Below are 20,042 nucleotides of genomic sequence, written 5' to 3' on the forward strand. Positions count from 1 at the left end.
GCCAGGTCTTGAACTCCTAACCTCAGGTAATTCACCCACCTCGGCTTCCTACAGTGCTGGGATTACAGGCATGAGCCACTGTGCCCGGCCCCAGCTAATTACTAAATAAATATTTATGAAGAACTTGCTCTCTGCAAGATCGGATTAAATAAAATAGTTTTTTAGACATATAAACTAACTTCTTTTTACTTTTAAAAAAGTTTTTGATATTAAAATCTTCTCATCTATTTTGGGATAAAATATGACTGTAGCCATACATAACCACATAATGAACATTTTAGTTTATAGAAACATATCTAGGAACAACTTTAATTCTTCTTGCATATAGAGCATTTCCCCCCAACTCCAAAAGTATCTTAAACATCAAAATGAAATTTTAAAGCTTCTGATTACTATAGGCTACCATTTCAAAGAGGCCACTTTTGCAAGTATTTATAGCAATCTCCATAATGTACATGAATAGGCAAAGTTTTCCCTCAAAGTTGGCCCAATTTATTAAACTACTAGGCCACTTTTTACATTCAGTTCTCAGTTTGGATGGTCCTCTGGGAAGCATCGGTTGGTGGATTCCAGCAGCATGAGAGGCATGTGGCTGCGTTTTACTGCGGGTGCTGGGGTAGTCCCACTACTCACGTCTCCCTCTCTCCATGGGCCTGCCGTTTGGAGCCTCTTGTACTCACCACTGACTGGGTTCCTCGAGCAGATGACGTTGTGGCCGGTGTTATGGTGATAGTGCTCGTCACTTTGCTCGCACCAGGCCGAGAGGAGAGATGGTTTCTGGGAGAGCGAAGGACAGTGCCAGTGGAAACCTCTTTTTCAGCTGTCACGTTTACTGGTCGGACAGTAATAACTGGACTGACTCCTTCTCCTGAAGTGCCAGGAGACCGTTTAAACTGAGATCCTAAGTGAATGTGAATTTTATTGTCCTCTGTAGTTATGATGTTGGCATTGGAGTTGTATTTCCGTACTGGAGTTGGAACAGTCTGTTTTTCTGGGGTGACTTTGAGAATGGTCCGTCCCATGGGCATTTCCTGGGATTCGGGAGAAACTGCAATCTCAGCTGGTGCTGCTGATGTAGACACCGTCATTATCTGAATAGGGGATGTGGGCCTGTCTGCAAACACGCCTCTTCCGCTTTCTGGGGTCTTCTCTCTGGAAAATGTAGTAATTGTGACTGGGGACATGGCTCGTTCTGGGCCAAGAGTAGTATCTCCACTTTTTTGTTTTTGAGGCATCACATTTGGTGATGGAATAATGGTTATTCTTGGTTTCTGATTCCCTAAGGTAGGAATGACGGTGGTACTAGAAAAAAATTCTTCAGATGTCGGGCTTGTTATCTCCAAAGTCGCAGTACTGTTCTCGTGGTCTGGTGTCACTCGAATATGCAGGGGCTGGCCCTGCTTTGGTGAAAGGACTACCTCTCCTGGGTGCCCTGGACTGGAATTTGTTCGGGGACCTTTCTCCTGAGTAATTGAGGGGCCATTTTCCCTCTTTCTCATCCATGGAATCCAAGACTTTCTCATAGTGAGCTCATTTGCTGCTGGAGGATACCTGTCTAGAACAGAGGATCGTTCCATAGGTTTTTTCAATCCCACCTGCCGAAGATTGCTCATGATATGATTTTCTTCCTGGAAGGATTTCCGTATGAATACAGCTGGCGTTTCTTCCTCTGTTGCTTCACTGCTGACTGCATCAGTCTGGACTCCAGTTGATGTCACAGGAATATCCACCATTCTTCTTCCATTCACACTGGGCCTAAGAGCTCTGCTGTAGCGCTTGGAAAGCTCCAACTCTTTGGTCAGATTGAGGACCTCCTGCCCCATGTTTTTGTTCTTACTTTCTTCTTCCATAAATCTTTGTTGAAGTACAGAATAATCTACTTGGAGCTGAGAAAGCTGATCTTCTTTGTTCATTAATTCGTGAATCTTCTCTTTAAGAGCTTGTACTTCAGCTTTTAAGTCTCGGCTTTTAGCTTCTTCCAGCCGAAATCTGTGTCTCAGTTCAGCTTCCTGGCTCACAACCTCACCTTTCTCTATTGCTTTATTCTTGGCAATTTGGTGCTTGATCTCCTCTAGTTGTTGAGAGAGGAAGTTGGCCTTATCCTGCTCAGTTCTAAATTTTTGTTCCAGCTGATCATACTCATCTTCTGTCTTCATCAAATCCCCTTCGACCACCTCCAATTGTTGGAGACGTTTCTTCAGTCTCTCAATTTCAAGTGTTAGTTCCTTAATCTTATTATCTTCTGGGCAGGTGAGCTCAGACCCTTTTCGTGACCTTCCTCTTGTTATTTCTCTTTCCACTTCCTCTATACCATCAAGTCTCTTCTTTAGTAAGTCAACACTGCAGCTTAATTCAGAGGATTTTTCTTCTTCACTTTTCAATTTGCCTATCAACTCATCTCTTTCTCTTGTCAAGTTGTATACTTTTTCCTCCATTTCAGATTTTAGTTTTAAAAGCTTCTTACTTTCTTCAATTAGTTTTTCAGTTACATCCATAACTTTTCCTTGTTCCACCTTAAAATTTTTATTGAGTCCATCCACTTTTCTCTCTTCTTGCTTTATTTTTTCCATCATATTTTTTCTTTCATCAACCAGCATCACGGTAAATGACTTCAACTTTGTAAGATCATCTTTTAGGCTTAATTCAGCCTTTTCCAATCTACTTTCAGAACATTCCAATTCTTTAACTCGACTCTTGACCACCTCCAATTCATTTAGCAGGTCTTTGGTTAAGTTCTTTTCTTTCTCCAGATTTAAATGCAGCTGGGTGCACTCAGATTTACTCTTGCTAAATGCTTCTTCCAATTTCTCCAGTTCGGACATTCTCTTCTGCAGCTTCTCGACTTCAAGTTTGAGCTCCTTACTATGGTGTTCTTCCTCTTGCAGCTTCTTCCTCAGTTCCCTACACTGGGATTCAGTTTTCATTATCTCCTCATCTTTACCTTCCATCTCAAGCACACGCTTTCGAAGATTTTCTACTTCTGCCATGAGGCTAGAGTTTCCGCATTCTCCTTTGGCAATTTTATCTCTTAATTCCTGAAGTTCTTCCTCTGCCTTCTGTAGATTTTTGTTGGTCTCTTCTAGCTCCTCGATTCTTTGGGTTAAGCCAACCAGCTTGAGCCTAAGTTGCCTATTGTGAGACTCTTGATTAGCCAGTTTAGCGTTCATCTCTTCATGTTCTTGAGAAAACCTCGAAGCCTTGTGTTCAAAGTCCACTTCCAACTTGAGCAGTTTCTGTCTGTCTTCTTTGGATTTAGAAGTAATGGCTTTGAGCTTTTCTTCTTCTTCCCTCAGCTTCTGAGTAAGATCCTGTACTTTCTGGCTTTGCAGGCCAAGTTGCTCAATATGCATTTGTCTTTCATCCACCAACATGAGTGCAAAGGACTTGAGTTTGACAAGCTCATCTCTTAGTTTATTGAGCCGTTTAGCATTTTCCTTTTCTTTGCGGGCTTGGTAAGCCTTTTCTTGTTCAAGGAGCTTTTTTAACCTAGAAAATAAAATATAGCTAGATGTTAAAAGAGTAATCTGCAAACAGATTTAAGTATTGATATTAAATAAAAACAACATGCTACTACAATAAACCTTTTATCAATTGCTATAATATCAAGGCTTAAAAAATAGCCATTAATGAAACGAACAGGAAGTCAAAATATTAGTTACCTGTAGAGGTAGTGGCTAGAAGGGGACATGAAGAGGGCCTCGAGTGAACTAGTTTCTCTTTTATAATTTGTGTGCTTGCTATACAGGATTGTTTAACTTACCTTATGAAATTTTAGTAAGCTGAACACTTCTGAGTATCTTTCTGCATGTGTGTTATACTTTAATACAGTAGCCATTAAGTAAAACTTGGGTTGTATAATGGCTATTTATATAATTTATATAGTCATTATTATATAATAATGAATATTTATATAATATATATTTTATATTATAAATATAAAATTTATATAAAATATATATTATGTGGTCATTATTTATAATCACATATTAATGACTACATTACATATAGTCATTATAATGACTATTTATACTAATATAATATTTTTTATATTTATCTTCTGTATCCTTGGTGCTAGTATTTACTTTACTCTCAGAGCTACCCTATGAGATACGTATTGCTACTATCATCACCATGAGGAAAATGAGATACAGGGAAATTATGTAACCTGCCCCAGATCCCAGAGTCAGTAAGTGGCAATGCTGGATTTCACACGCAGCCCAAAAGCCTCCAAAATTCTTGCTCTCCACCTCTGCATCATATGATCTCAGGACATAAATTTACTTTAAATGATAGAAAAGGCTCAGAAATGAAGCAGCTTTGGGTTTTCTGATTTTAAACCCTTAACATAAAGTACACAACTATCACCTGGAAGAGACAAAGTAGGATGGGCTTTCAAAAGCTTACAAAAGCTGATTTACAGAACTGATTTTAGTTCACACCAGATTTAGCACAGTATTTTTTTATTTAAACAATTTTTTTAAATCAAGAACTAGGTAGGAAGAAAATCTGTATGACTATCAATATGAAAATGTGGCAGCCACAGTAATTATGTTTCACATGTGTGAAATATATTTTCTCTGTGGTGTTTATGCATACCTGTAAAAAACAGGAATATAAATATGCCAAAGTAACTCAGTCTCCCACAATTCTTGGGTTGGTCGGTTAACTTGTACTAATTTTAATGGTTCTTTTTATATACCCATAAGAATAATTTAAATTATAATCATATTTACCATGTTAGTGTAATACTATATTTTAGTAATTAATAGGCTTATAAGGGAAGCAAGTTATAAACAACCAATGACATGTACTTATTTAAATATAATACCTTTTATTCTTTCAATATATTTTGCTCCTTTACTATTCTGACTGATTAATTTTATATTTATGACTAGATTAGCTGTTAGCCAAGTAAATAGAATTTAATAGTCTCACATTGCATCGTGGAAGAAATATTTGTGGGGTTTTTTTTATTTGTCACTGACTGAAAGCTGATGTGCAAGAAATATTTGGACATTTGTAAAGCACAGTGGAAGCTATTAATAATTAAATACAGTGTGAGATAAGTATTACAGAAATGGCTCTGATCATGTCATTAAGATTTTTTCATAGAACTTACTTTTATAAAGCGTGATTGTGTCTTAGCATCTCTAAACTAAATGCATAGGCTCCCAAAATCATTATTACTTTATCCCTGAAATAGGGGGAAAATATTATCTTTAAGTCCTGCTGATTTGCATGAGTAATACTGTAACAGCATCACTAAATGTGGTCCTTCCTGTAGGAAAGAGCATGTTATTGACCATGTTCTCTTTTTACTAAAAGTTGAATCAATTGAAATAATGTCATAGAACCATAGAGTAATGAAAACTTTCCAGGATATTTTCAAAAAAAAATGTCATTTTCAAATTCCTTGCCCTTAACTGGACTGTCTGAGATTAATTTATTGAAAACATCACTGCTTCCAATTCTAAGCTTAACATGTTAAAGCTTCTAAAAGTATATATTTAAGAATACAATGCCTCTATACTGTTAGAGGCAGTGGGTTGGAGTGGCTACAACATAGGCTTTGGAGTCAGACATAATCAAATCTGAATTCTGACTCAGTCACTTTCTATGTAATTTCTGGCCAGTCACTAAGACTCTTTGATTCCCAATTTTTTCACCAGTACAGGAAAGAGGGAGGGATATTAACCTACTTATGCTGGTGTTTGCAGTATTTTTTCGTGAAAAATCAGAACTTGGCGATGACCTTGAGGAGCAGGATATACCTCCCACAAGCTTAGCATTCTGATAATGGAACACTAGGCATAAATGGGTTAATATCAACCATATGAATTGTTCCGAAGATTAACTGAAATAGTATAAGTAAAGTTACAGATACATAGACTCAATACATGCATGTAATAAAACACAAAAAGAAATGTAAGAACTATGGTATATGTTGGCCGGGCGTGGTGGCTCAAGCCTGTAATCCCAGCACTTTGGGAGGCTGAGGTGGGTGGATCACGAGGTCAAGAGATCGAGACCATCCTGGTCAACATGGTGAAACCCCGTCTCTACTAAAAATACAAAAAATTAGCTGGGCATGGTGACGCGTGCCTGTAATCCCAGTTACTCAGGAGGCTGAGGCAGGAGAATTGCCTGAACCCAGGAGGCGGAGGTTGCGGTGAGCCAGGATCGCGCCATTGCACTCCAGCCTGGGTAACAAGAGTGAGACTCCGTCTCAAAAAAAAAAACTATGGTATATGTTGTATCACTTCATTTGGAAAGACTGTCAGTGCTTTCTATGTTTAATCAATAAATATTGTTGTCATCATCCTATCTTTGATAGTAAAACTTGGGGTACTAATGTTTCAGCCAGAGAAAAGCAGAAGGCATTCCAATCAGTAGGAAACTCCATGGGCTCAAGTGTGATCTGGGCAGGAATTTGGCTTCCAGGAAACCACATTTTTCAGGTTCTCCTACCTGTGATTATTTCTGTTTTTCTAACCCCATTAGCTAACTCTTCCTCCTATTTCATCACACCTTAAACCATTCCCATCTTATAGTTAAAGTGGCTCTAATAGCAATACAGCACTCATTCTCTGTGTGCTCTCAAAACCCAGTTTCCCAGTTGAGGGTCAGATCCAGGATCAAGGTAAAGCTGCTCAGCTCATTTTGGAAGGCCTGCCAATAGCCTTCTGTGCAAACAGACCCGCAATCAAACTTCTTACAGGCAAGACACTGGGGATGAGAATGATGGGACTCAACCAATACCTGACCTCCTTGATAAGTTCATCTCCAGTTAGTCTCTCCCATTACCTAACATTCCTTGCATATGCTGTGTCCTCTGCTAAGTATTTCCTCCCTATTGCTTTTTTTCATTCTGCACACTCACCTGAATATTCCTGGCTAGTTTTTCATCCTTCAAGTTTCACTTCAATGTCACTTCTTCAAACCCAATTAAGACAGAACTTCTCATAGACTCCTGTAATATCAATATCCTGCAGTCTTTTTTTTTTTTTTTTTCAGAGACAAGGTCTTGTCCTGTCACCAGGTTGAAATGCTGTGGCATGATTATAGTTCACTGCAGTCTCAATCTCCTGTGCTTGAACTATCCTTCCGCCTCAGCCTCCCAAAGAGCTGGGACTACAGGTGCATAACACCAAACCTGGCTAAGGTTTTTATTTTATTTTCTGGGAGACAGAGTCACCCCTATGTTGCCCAAGCTGGTCTTGAACTGCTGCGGTCAAGTGATCCTCCTGCCTCAGTCTCCCAAAATGCTGGGATTATAGGTGTGAGCCATCATGCCTGGCCCAGTTTTCTTTTATAACACCTAACCAACTTATAATTTTTTAATCTCTACCTACTTTTGTTAATGCAAATTCCATGAGGGTAGCTGCCATGTTTGTCTTGTTTGCCCCCTAGCATAATGCCTAACACATAGGACATGCTCAAGAATTTTGATGGAATGGATAAACAAGAGAAATAATGAATATGTAAACTTGAATTAGAAATATAAATCTGTTGTCTGGGCATGGTGGCTCAAGCCTATAATCCCATTATTTTGGGAGGCCGAGGAGGGCAGATGACTTGAATTCAGGAATTAGAGACCAGCCTGGGCAACGTGGTTAAACCTCATCTCTACAAAACAAACAAACAGACAAAAAATTAGCTGGGTGTGGTGGTGTGTGCCTGTAATCCCACTATGCAGGAGGCTGAGGTGGGAGAATCACTTGAGCCCAGGAGGCAGAGGTTGTAGTGAGCCGTGATCATGTCACTGCACTCCATCCAGAGTGAAAGAACAAGATCCTATCTCAAAAAAAAGAATAGAAATATATATATGGAAATTACCTATATAGAGATGTATTAACTAAAGCTCTTTACGATGCTGAGTGAGTATACACTTTTGTTAAACAGATATTGTAGTTATTATTAGGCCAGCAATTTTAAATTAATATTGGCTATTAGATGTATGTCTCTGTCTAGTGAGCAATGGCCTCCTTTGAAGAATGTGCCCATTTTAGTTGTCAGCCTATTAGAAAAGAAATGTGCCGGGCACAATGGCTCACACCTGTAATGCCAGCACTTTGGGAGTTCAAGGAGGGCAGGTCATAAGGTTAGGAGTTCCAGACCAGCCTAACCAACATGGTGAACCCATCTCTACTAAAAATACAGAAATTTGCCTGGCATAGTGACACGTGCCTGTAATTCCCAGCTACTCAGGAGGCTGAGGCAAGAGAATCACTTGAACCTGGGAGGCAGAGGTTGCAGTGAGCTGAGCTTGTGCCATTGCACTCCAGCCTGGGGTACAGAGCAAGACTTTGTCTCAAAAAAAAAAAAAAAGTAAAGTAAAAAAATATGTATCTCTCAACTGAGAAACCTCAAATGAGGGATGGAGATTTCTTTATGTGGAATGAGCAAGATATCCCTCACTATCTGTCTATCTGTGGCACTGGAGGCTGAACAACCTCTATTTAACCTGTAAAACAGCTATGGGACTATTAGAAGAGGCTGAATTAAGGCTTTTGTTCTCTCATAGGTTTTTGTGTCACTGGTTTGTCTTATTTCTTCTTCCTTCTCCTCCTCATCTTCCTTTTCTCCCTCCTCCTCCTCTTCTTCCTCCTCCTTCTCCTCCTCCTTCTTCTTCTTCTTGATCTTACCATATTGTTCAGGCTGGTCTCAAACTCCTGACCTCAAGAAATCCTCCCGTCTTGGCCTCCCAAAGGGTTGAGATTACAAATGTGAGTCATTGTGCCCAGCCAACTGTAGTTCTTTTATTTTTTCATTTACAGTTGGATCAAAAATCTAACATTAGAGCAGTATACCCTGGGGTCTATTATGAAGAACAGTGGTAATTAAGGTGAGGGAACTCCTAGGAGGAAAGAAAATTAGAGGCAAACATGGGACTATTTTGTCAGCCATCCCACCCTATGTAGAAATTTTCACAGTGCTAAAAGGCTTGGTAATTGTTAGATTTTTGTTTCCATAATGGAGGTGATATTTCCTTTGACATAGACATGAATGTGATCTCCAAAGTAGAAAATATTTAAAGACAAAAGAAGAACAAGATGGAGAAAAACCTTTGAGAAATGTCCAAAAATGAGAAATAAAAAGAATAAGGAAGATCTATGGAAGGCCTGTGCAGAGAGGAAAGAGGAGAGAGAGATACAGAGAAAGAGCGAGCCATGGAGCAACACAGGAGCACCAAAGGAAGAGAGTTTTGGGAAGGCAGGGACACACTTGCGTCTCACTTTATCCACCTCCCCAGTCAATTCAGCATTCTACTTACAGATGTCTTTTTTCTCTTCTCCCATATTTAGAAATCCTCATTTTACATTAAACAAGCATTCAGAAGTATAGCATGTATCTCTTCACAAAACATAATGCCTATGACATATTACGTCTCTTTTGTTTTTAACAATTTCCTAATAGAATTTTATTTTGCACCTCAAACAATTAATTTTCTCTACATTACTGGGCACCATTTCCATGTAATTATGCTATTTAAGAAGCAGAATAAGAGGTTTAAGTAATGCTTGTGCCAACTAGTTTTACCACCTCCTCTCCATTCTTTTCTCTGCTCACCTTCCCATTTTTCAACTATGCCTTGATTCTAAACATATTAGCATGAAAAGGAAACAAACCAGAAGACCAAGACTAAAAAAATAGCACCCTGATTCCCATCAGCAGTCACGGGTACAGCCCAAATTATCCCAAAATCAAACTGATTCTTGACAAATTTTAAATTTCTGCGAGCATTTAGTCCTCTTTAGAGAACAAAGACAAGTCAATAAACTAACAGAGTTTTTAATTCTATTGCCTTTCTTAATAACTATTCTTAAATGTATTCTTAATTTCTTGTTTCATACTAAATAGAATTATACCTTTTTTTTGAGATGAAGTCTCACTCTGTCACCCAGGCTGGAATTCAGTGTCCTCTTGGCTTACTGCAACCTCAGTTTCCCAGGTTAAAAGACTCTCTTATCTCAACCTCCTGAGTAGCAGGGACTACAGGCATGTACTACCCCCTGGCTAATTTTTATATTTTCAGTAGATGTGGGTTTTACCATCTTGGCTAGGCTGGTCTAAAAACTCCTGACCTCAGATGATCACTCACCACGGCCTCCCAAAGTGCTGGGATTACAGGCATGAGCCAGTGTGGCCAGACAAAATTATACTTTTTAATTTGCAAATTAGTCACTTAACAGCATGTTAAGAAATTTACTTCTTTTCAACTAGAAGACTTTAAAAGTGTGGACCCAGATGTTTTTTCTTTCTTTCTTTTTTTTTTTTTTTGGACTGGTTAGAAAACTCTTTATTAATGTGATTTTTTTTTACATTTGATTAAATAATGGCAATTGGAATAAAACCCAGGTAAATTAGTGGCATAGTAGTTCCTTTCTGAGCTCCAAATGTGAATTTAGAATTCAGTAGCTCAACTTTATATTCCCAAATGTTCTGTGATTATTGATGGTCATACATTTGTCAAGATTCATCAAATTGCATAATTAAAATTTGTGAATTTTACTGTATGTAAAATGTAGATGGAACCTAACTAAACTAAAAAGCTTCTGCACAGCAAAATATATAATCAGACTGGGTGCAGTGGCTCACGCCTTTGGGAGGCTGAGGCTGAGGCAGGTGGATCACCTGAGGTCAGGAGTTCAAGACCAGCCTGGGCAACATGGTGAAACCCTGTCTCTACTAAAATTATAAAAATTAGCTATGCATGGTGGTGCACACCTGTAGTCCCAGCTATTTAGGACTATAAATTATATCTCAATTAAAAAATAGAAAAAAATTTAAAACCCTGAAAGTGTTCCAAGACATCAGACAAAGGGAGAAAGATTGTAAGCAACTATTACTAGCGAGTGACTTAAAATATGATAGAAAACATAAAATTGGTTATTAGTCTTAAGGCAGAAAGAGGTGGAAGCACAGGTGGGGAACATAAAGAGAAGAGAGCTGACATTTTCAGGTGGGGTTAGAGGTGATGCCAAAAAATCTTTTTCTGGGGAAGTAATGTTTCAGATCCTAGACAATCTCTAGTCCTAATATTATTTCATGAGGCTCTTAAAAGCCTACACTGCCAGAGAAATCAGTCCAGAAAAAGAAATAAGGGGCATGCAAACCAGTAAACAGGAAGTGACATGGTTTGGCACTGTGTCCCCATCCAAAACTCATCTCGAACTGTAATCCCCATGTGTCAAGAGAGGGACCTGGTGGGAGGTAATAGGATAGGAGTGGTTTCCCCACACTGTTCTTATAATAGTGAGGGAGTGCTCACCAGACCTGATGATTTTAAAAGTGGCAGTTTCCTCTGCACTCTCTTTCTGCTGCCTTGTGAAAAAAGTGCTTACTTCTCCTTTGCCTTCCACCATGATTGTAAGTTTCCTGAGGCCTCCCTCGCCCTGCAGAATTGTTAGTCAATTAAACCTCTTTTATTTATAAATCACCCAGTCTTAGGTAGTATCTTTGTAGCAGTGTGAAAATGGACTAATACAGCAAGTCAAACTGTCACTGTTTGCCAATGATACGATCTTATGCCTAGAAACTCCTAAAGACTCGTTCAAAAAGATTCTAAATCTGATTAATAAATTCAGTAAAGTCTCAGTTTACAAAATCACTGTACACAAATTAGTAGCACTGCTATACACCAACAATGACCAACTGAGAATAAAATCAAGAACTCAATCCCTTTTACAACAGCTGGAAAAAAAAAAAAAGTACTTAGAAACATACCTAACAAAGGCCGGGCGCAGTGGCTCACGCCTATAATCCCAGCACTTTGGGAGGCCAAGGTGGGTGGATCACGAGGTCAAGAGATCGAGACCATCCTGGTCAACAAGGTGAGACCCCGTCTCTACTAAAAATACAAAAATTAGCTGGGCATGGTGGCGCACGCCTGTAGTCCCAGCTACTCGGGAGGCTGAGGCAGGAGAACTGCTTGAACCCAGGGGGTCGAGGTTGTGGTGAGCTGAGATCGCACCATTGCACTCCAGCCTGGGTAACAAAAGCGAAACTCCATCTCAAAAATAAAAAAGAAAGAAAGAAAGAAACATATCTAATGAAAAAAAAAAAAGAAAAAAGGAAGAAAAAGAAATATACCTACCAAGGATGTAAAATATCTCTAAAAGGAAAACTACAAAACTGCTGAAATAAATCATAGACGATAGAAACAAACAGAAGCACACCCCATGCTCAGGGATGGGTAGAATCAATATTGTGAAAATGACCATACTACCAAAAGCAATCTACAGATTAAATGCAATTCCCATCAAAATACCATCATCATTCTTCACAGAACTAGAAAAAACAATCCTAAAATTTATATGGACTCAAAAAAGAGCACACATAACCAAAGCAAGACTAAGCAAAAACAACAAATCTAGAGTCTTCACATTACCTGAACTTAAACTATATTAGACCGTATTCACCAAAACAGCATGGTACGGGTATAAAATTAAGCACATAGACCAAGAGAACAGAACAGAGAACCCAGAAATAAAGCCAAGTACTTATAGCCAACTGATCTTCAACAAGGTGAACAAAAACATAAAGTGGGGAAAGGACACCCTATTCAACAAATGGTGCTGGGATAATTGGCCACATGTAGAAGAATGAAATTAGATCCTCATCTCACCTTATACAAAAATCAACTCAAGATTGATCAAAAACTTAAATTTAAGACCTGAAACAATAAAAAACTCTAGAAGACAACATCAGAAAAACTCTTCTCGACATTGGCTTAGGCAGAGTTTATGACCAAGAACCCAAAAGCAAATGCAACAAAAACAAAAATAAATAGATGAAACTCAACTAAACTAAAAAGCTTCTGCATAGCAAAAGAAATAGACTGTTTGTGGTGACTCATGCCTGTAATCCCAGCACTTTGGAAGGCTGAGGCCAAGGCAGGTGAATCACCTGAAGTCTGGGGTCCAAGACTAGTCTAGGAAACATGGTGCAACCCTGTCTTTACTAAAAATATAAAAATTAGCTGGGAGTGGTGGTGCATACCTGTAGTCCCAGGTACTAGTGAGGCTGAGGCAAGATAATTTCTGAAACCCAAGAGGCAGAGATTGCAGTGAGCCGAGATTGTGCCACTGCACTCCAGCCTGGGTGACTGAGAAAGACTCTGTCTCAAAAAAAAAAAAAAAGGAAATAGCAGAGTAAACAGTCCACAAAGTGGGAGAAAAATTTGCAAACTATGCATCTGACAAAGGACTAATATCCAAAATTTATAAGAAACTTAAATCTACAAGAAAAAACAAATAATGCCATCAAAAATTGGGCAAAGGACTTGTATAGACAAATCTCAAAAGAAGATATACAAATAGCCATCAAACATTTGGAAAAAATGTTCAACATCACTGATTATCAGGAAAATGCAAATCAAAACCACATGAGATACTATCTTACTCCTGCAAGAATTACCGTAATTAAAAAATTAAAAAAATATATGTTGGCATGGATGTGGTGAAATGGAAACACACCCATGTGTAAACACTTTTTTACACTGCTGGTGGGAATGTAAACTAGTACAACCACTATGGAAAACAGTATAAAGATTCCTTAAAGAACAAAAAGTAGAACTACCATTTGATCTAGCAATTCCAGTATTGGGTATCTACCTAGAGGAAAATAAGTCATTATATGAAAAAGACACTCGCACATGCGTGTTTTTAGTAGTGTAACTCGCAACTGCAAAAATATGAAACTAGCCTAAATGACTATCCACCGAGTGAATAAAGAAAAAATGGTATATATATATATACACTTTTCATCTATTTGAAGTGTGTATATATATATATACACACACACACACATCATGAAATACTACTCAGCCATAAAAAGGAACAAAATAATGGCATTCGCAGCAACCTGGATGGAATTGGAGACCGTTATTCTAAGTGAAATAACTCAGGAATAGAAAACCAAATATCATATGTTCTCACTTATAAGTGAGAGTTAAACTATGAGGATGAAAAGACATAAGAATGATATAATGGACTTTGGAGACTCAGGGAAATGGGGTACTGGGGAGAAAGATAAAAGACTACAACGTTGCGTTCAGTGTACACTGCTCGGGTGATGAATGCAACAAAATCTCGGAAATCACCACCAAAGAACTTATCCCTGAACCAAAAACTATCTGTTCCCCAAAAACTACTGAAATGCAATAAAGTTTAAATAAAGTCTACCCAATTCTAATATTTGCTAATACGTAATTTTAAAAATATGAAATAAAAGGAAGGTCTCCTAGGTAATGCGAGAGCTTTATTATTTCATTTAATTTTCATTCCCTTTGAGCAAGGAAATACTGTACTATTTTATAAATAAGGTAAATTATTATTTAACTTAATTAAGAGAACATGACTAAGAAGAGGCAGGTGGGATTTTGAAGCAGATTTATTTGCACAAACACTGTGCTTTAATAACAATGCTGTTGCTCAAATGGATATTCCCTGGACAGCTCAAGTTTACAAGACTCTGTTTAGGTTAACTTCATCTTGCTTGATTCAGTTTATCGTAAAATTGTCAAGATACCCCTTGGACTCCATTTTGTCACCCAGAATATCAGCTTATACCTAGCATTGTGTCAATGGCAAGATGACCCCAATTATTAATTAATAGACAGGTCAATGCACACAGCCTTTCAGAGCACTCCAGATCTCCCTCCTGCTGACATCAATCCATTCAGTAGCGTGGACACTGTCATTCAATTAGCTATGAGCCCACTGAGCTGTTAATTCTTTATCTCTTCTGAGCTTCCAGTCTTCCCCATGAACCTGTTGTAACCACATCTTCCTCAAATCAGTCACCTACAACCACTTCTTTCAGATGCTTGGGACTGAAATTTAGAGTCAATCTTGAGTCACATCCCTACATTCAATTCTTCAGCAAATCTTGTCAATTCTACTTTCAAAATATATTCTGAATTCAATTACTTCTCACTTCCTGCATTGCTATTCCCTTAGCCCAAGCCACCATCATCTCTTATCGGGGTTATTGCAAGAGCTACCTAATCTGACTCCCAGCTTCCACTCTTTTCTACCCATAGTCAGTTCTCTTCCCAGAAGCTGGAATGATCCTAAAAGAGGGTAAATCAGACATGTCACTATGCTTATAAAAGGAAGGAAAAACAGGAAACTGAACATAGGAAACAGGGCAGGATCAGTATTTTAAGGTTTTTGTGTGTGTATGTGAATATATATGTATAAATTATATATTTTATATATATATATGTTATACATATATATATATAAAATTAAAAAGACAAGTCAATGCAAAGAGTTTTTCAAAACAGTCTCCAGATCTCCCTCATATATATATATATATAAGAAACTAGTTTTTCCTATGTCAATATTAGGAGATCTATATTAACGTTTCTTCTTAATTTAAAACTCTTTGTTTTTCCTTATCCTTTTTCTTATTTATTAGAGATGGGGTTTCACCATGTTGATCAGGCTGGTCTCCAAATCCTGACCTCGGGTGATCCACCGACTTCGGCCTCCCAAAGTGCTGGGATTATAGGCATAAGCTACCTTGCCCAGCCCGTTTTTCCTTATTCTTTCTTAATAAATAAAGAAATGAAAACATGCCACTATGAATAAATAAAGGTAACTATAGAGTACCACCATTTTAAAATAATGGATGTAGGTAATGCTCATCAGTGTTTCTCAAAAAGAGAGACAGCCAGACATTGTATACAAACCTCTACCTGTGAAAGATTCTTTTAACAAAAAACTAGTTTCTTCAATCAATAAATTGCCAGATGAAATAGGAGCAGAAAGGGGACCCTATGGATTTTTTTAAAAAATTTAGAAGACATATCAGCCAATTGTAACCTTTTGGATTCTTAAACTACTTTTTTAAACAAGATAATGGGAAAAATTATATTATTGAGAAATAATTATTAAATTTTAGGTTAGATAATGGATTATGGCAAGAGTCCTTTATTTTTAAGAGTCCTTATTTTTTAGAAGTACATATTGAAATATTTGAAATTATATATCTGAAATATGTATCAAAATAATTCAGGGGAGTGAAAAATAGAGGAAACCAGACTGGTCATAAGTCAATTAATTGTCGAAGATTAGTGATGGGTACATGGGTGTTCATTATGCTATTCTCTTTACTTTTGTAGATGTTTGAAATTTTCTGTAACAATATTTTTGCTTGTTTGTTTGTTCTGAGATGGAGTCTCACTCTGTCACCCAGGCTGGAGTGCAGTGACGTGATCTCTTGGCTCACTGCAACCTCAGTCTCCTGGGTTTAAGTGAGTCTTCTGCCTCAGCTTCCCGAGTAGCTGGGATTACAGGCATGCATCACCATGCCCAGCTAATTTTTGTATTTTTAGTAGAGATGGGGTTCACATGTTTGCCAGGCTGCTCTCGAACCCCTGGCCTCAAGTGACCCACCCGCCTCAGTCTCCCAAAGTGCTGGGATTACAGGCATGAGCCAACACGCCCAGCTAATAACGTTTTTTTAAAAATCTCCTTTGTAATCTTTAGCTCCCCGCCACCCCCCACCTCACCTCCAGTCTCACCTCCTTCAGTCTTTGTTTATATTTTTACTTTCCTTACAGTGCCATGGAACTTTCATATTTGTCTGTGAATATGGGTGATTGTCTTATTCCTTTCCATGTTTATATAATATAGTTTGTTAGAGACTTTTACTTTCCTTCCTTACTGGAATCCATTTGATACTTAGTCAAACTTATGCTAGAGAAAGTATTCTCACTCTGTTATATTCCACAGATACTTGTTAATTTATCTTTGCTCTTACTGTCTAAGGGCAAACTGGGAGAAGGAAATGGGAAGTGAGAATTTTTTTAAAGCTTATCCTGATTATTCATTCTCGTGATAACCACCATCCTTGGAATCCATGCTCCTAAATATTTAAGGGCACATCTGCCTATATTCATTCTTACTTCTCTTCCTTGGAAAGAAAATAGTGTAAGATTTCAGGGGTCCTTTTGCCCAACATTCTTGACACTCCCACTTTTCAATCACATTCCCAAATTTATCAACATTAGCTCCAGCATTAGAGCATCAATTGTCTCTTTGATTACTTGAGACATTGTCACTTGTCCCCATCTTAATCCATCAGACCCTGTTTTGCAACACGATGTCACCTAAAAGTCATCCTAAGCTTGTTTCTTAGCCAGACCATGTTAATTTCCTTCTCAGAACACTATTTTGGCTTTTCTTCAGCTCTCCCCTTGTGTATGCTTCTCTGTCTTCCAATACAGAGGCAAGGTTAAAATTCGTAAGGGCATGATAGTAATTAAAGATGAATGAACCTCAAAAGAGTCAAGCTTGCATGTAGTTTGAAGTCTCTAGTCACAATGCATTTTTTCTCAACTAGAGTATAGTACAGAGGTAAGCACCTTGTTAACATAATAGGGCATGGCTTTACCAAATAACTCAGAGCATTACTTTTTAATTTTTTTAATTTTTAACTTTAATTTTTGTGGGTACATAGTAGGTATTTATACTTATGAGGTACATGGGATATTTTGATGCAGTCATACAATGTATAGTAATCGCCTCAGGATACATGAGGTATCCATGACCTCAAGCATATTCCTTGTGTTAGAAATGATCTAATTATAGAATGTTACTTCTAAATAAATTACCTCAGTTCTGCAAGATGGTGATTATTACTGTAGTTACGAAGAATTAATCTAATGCCCCTAATATACTGTGCAGGCCTGGGATGAGAGACAAGTGGATGAGGGTTAGTTTGTACAACTGCAGAGTCAGAACCTGTCTTCATTTGAAATTTTGATGTTTTCTTCATCATGGATTTTTGCATTAATTTTGATACTTTTTAAATAGTGCATTAAAATATAGTATATCTTGATTATTGGGTTTTTTGGCATCCCCTTAAATTTTGCACCCAAGGCGAGAGAGCCTCACTTTCCTCACCCTGATTCCAGCTCTGATTTCTGAGCGCTAGAGAATCATTTTTTATAGAGAGAAATGGTGAATCCTTCCCAGTAGGACAAAAGCTTTTGAGCTTGGTTTTTGCTTTCTATTTCTTAGTAGTGAAGCTGAGTTTACAAAAGCCCTCATACACTTTCTTCTCTTCTTGTCTTTTAAAGACCAGCAATGTTTTGGAGCATGTGATCTCAAACTTTTTGACCCTAGCCAAGTGTAGTGGGATAGAAGGCCTATTTCACATAGTCCCACTCTAAAAAAGAACTTGGTGATAAAAAATTGAAAGAGAAGAGAAAAAATTAGTAAACCTGCTGCTAGCAGCTTTTGTGAACTGCTTTTGCTTCATAAGAGAAGATACTGATTATATTTATGATTTTATGCTATAAAACTATTACATATCCTATAAATTTTTTAAAAATCAAGTACTTTAATTACATTTACTTTGCTAGTATAGTTGAAGTCATTTAAATAGCATACACAAAACTCAGGTAAATTATCATAAATGAAGTTTTATTGATCATCAGATTTTGGGGGTTATGTATAATTCTGCTCTGGAATAGACATGTTGGTGATGGGCCTTGGAACTAGTTGTTCAAAGTTATAAACTAAGGATCTGCATTATATACTCTCTTAGGTTAATCTAACAACCCACAACAAACTAAACTGATTGTGAAGTTTAATCCATAGTAATTCACCTTTAAAATGCATAGATGGCAACAACTGAAAACCATGAGAAGTTCATGACTAACAACAAATGATAAGTCTCGGAGATGATTATATTTCCTTCTACCAGGTAAGCGGAAACTCAGTAGGTATTTGCAAACTGGGTGGCAGCTAGACTCTACTGTAAAATACTGATTTAGTCTTCAAGAAAATCTGGTAACGTGCTAATTTAAATTTATAAATGCTATGTATATATATATTGTAAAATAAATTGCTTAATATATAACTAGTCAATACCACTTAGTCATAATAAAAATTAGTCTAGGGAATTGTTAGTTGTTTGTCCCATATTTGAGAATCACTGAGAGGGAACTCTCTGATCACACACTCTAGTATGAACCTCCCTGACTCATATAGAAATATAATCATGATTCATTACTTAACTAAATAATTTAACAAAGATGGGCAGAATGTCTCCTCCCCATTGTCAGTGAATTAGGGGATAGGAATAAAAAAATAAATATATGTATATATGGCAAGGCTATGTTAAATGCCATTTATGCTTTAAATATAGGCTACTCGGGGACACCCAAGGATGGGGACATGGATGGAAGAAGCAGTTGCTCAGGGCTTTTGCAGTTGTCGGCTTTCCCAATACCCTTCTCCTGCTCTCAGGGGTATAACCCATATGGCACATCTGTCAGAAATGGAAAGATCTCCTTCCTCTCTCTGGAATCAATTCCATGCTGGGACTCTATTTCACCTCCCATTCCTTCACTGGTCAGGAATCCTTGTAAACTACAACCTGTGTGACTGCAATGAATTGAATGTTTGTATCTTCTCACATTCCAAAATTTATATATTAAAACCCTAACCCTCGATGTGATGGTATTAGGAAGTATAGCATTTGAGGAGTGATTCGGTCAGAAGGGTAGAGCCCTCATGAATGGGATTATTCCCCCTAGAAAAGGGATCCCAGAGAGCTCTCACACATGAGGATATAAGGAAAAGACAAAAGTCTGCAAAGGAAGAGGACCCTCACCAGAACTTGACTGTGCTGGCACTCTGATCTCGAACTCTCAGCCTCCAGAACTGTGAGAAAAAAAAATTTTGTTGCTTATCAGTCACCCAGTCTGTGGTACTTTGTTACAGCAGCCTGAACGAAGCAAGATAGCAGTTCACAGTAGTCTCATGGGCTCGTCTTTCCCAACCTTCAGGTTTCTGCTCTTATGTCCTCTTTGGGGGACATAAGAGAGGATATAAGAACAGAAACCTGAAGGTTGAGGCAATATGCCTTTTGTTGTGTTTTCCTATTTTCTATGTTGTTCAAAGTACTTTTCAAATACCCGCTAGATTGGTTAGATGAAATATTTTTAAAACAAGAAAAAGCAGGTACTGTTCCTTTTGATAATGTGTATAAAGAATCAGCCAAGTGAATGCATTTACCTA

The 20,042-nt window shown here is 37.8% G+C and overlaps 1 protein-coding gene across 6 annotated transcripts in view; it reads right to left on the reverse strand.

The window, feature by feature from the left end:
* FILIP1 (filamin A interacting protein 1) overlaps positions 1–20,042 on the reverse strand; it is a 217,429-nt gene that overhangs the window by 19,389 nt on the left and 177,998 nt on the right. For all 6 annotated transcript variants that reach the window (XM_078369562.1, XM_078369561.1, XM_078369559.1 and 3 more), the window contains one exon: positions 681–3,486. In XM_078369562.1, coding sequence (XP_078225688.1) covers positions 681–3,486 — 2,806 coding nt within the window. The remainder of the gene's footprint in view (positions 1–680; positions 3,487–20,042) is intronic.

Source organism: Callithrix jacchus, chromosome 4, assembly GCF_049354715.1.
Source record: "Callithrix jacchus isolate 240 chromosome 4, calJac240_pri, whole genome shotgun sequence".
Taxonomy (NCBI): domain Eukaryota; kingdom Metazoa; phylum Chordata; class Mammalia; order Primates; family Cebidae; genus Callithrix; species Callithrix jacchus.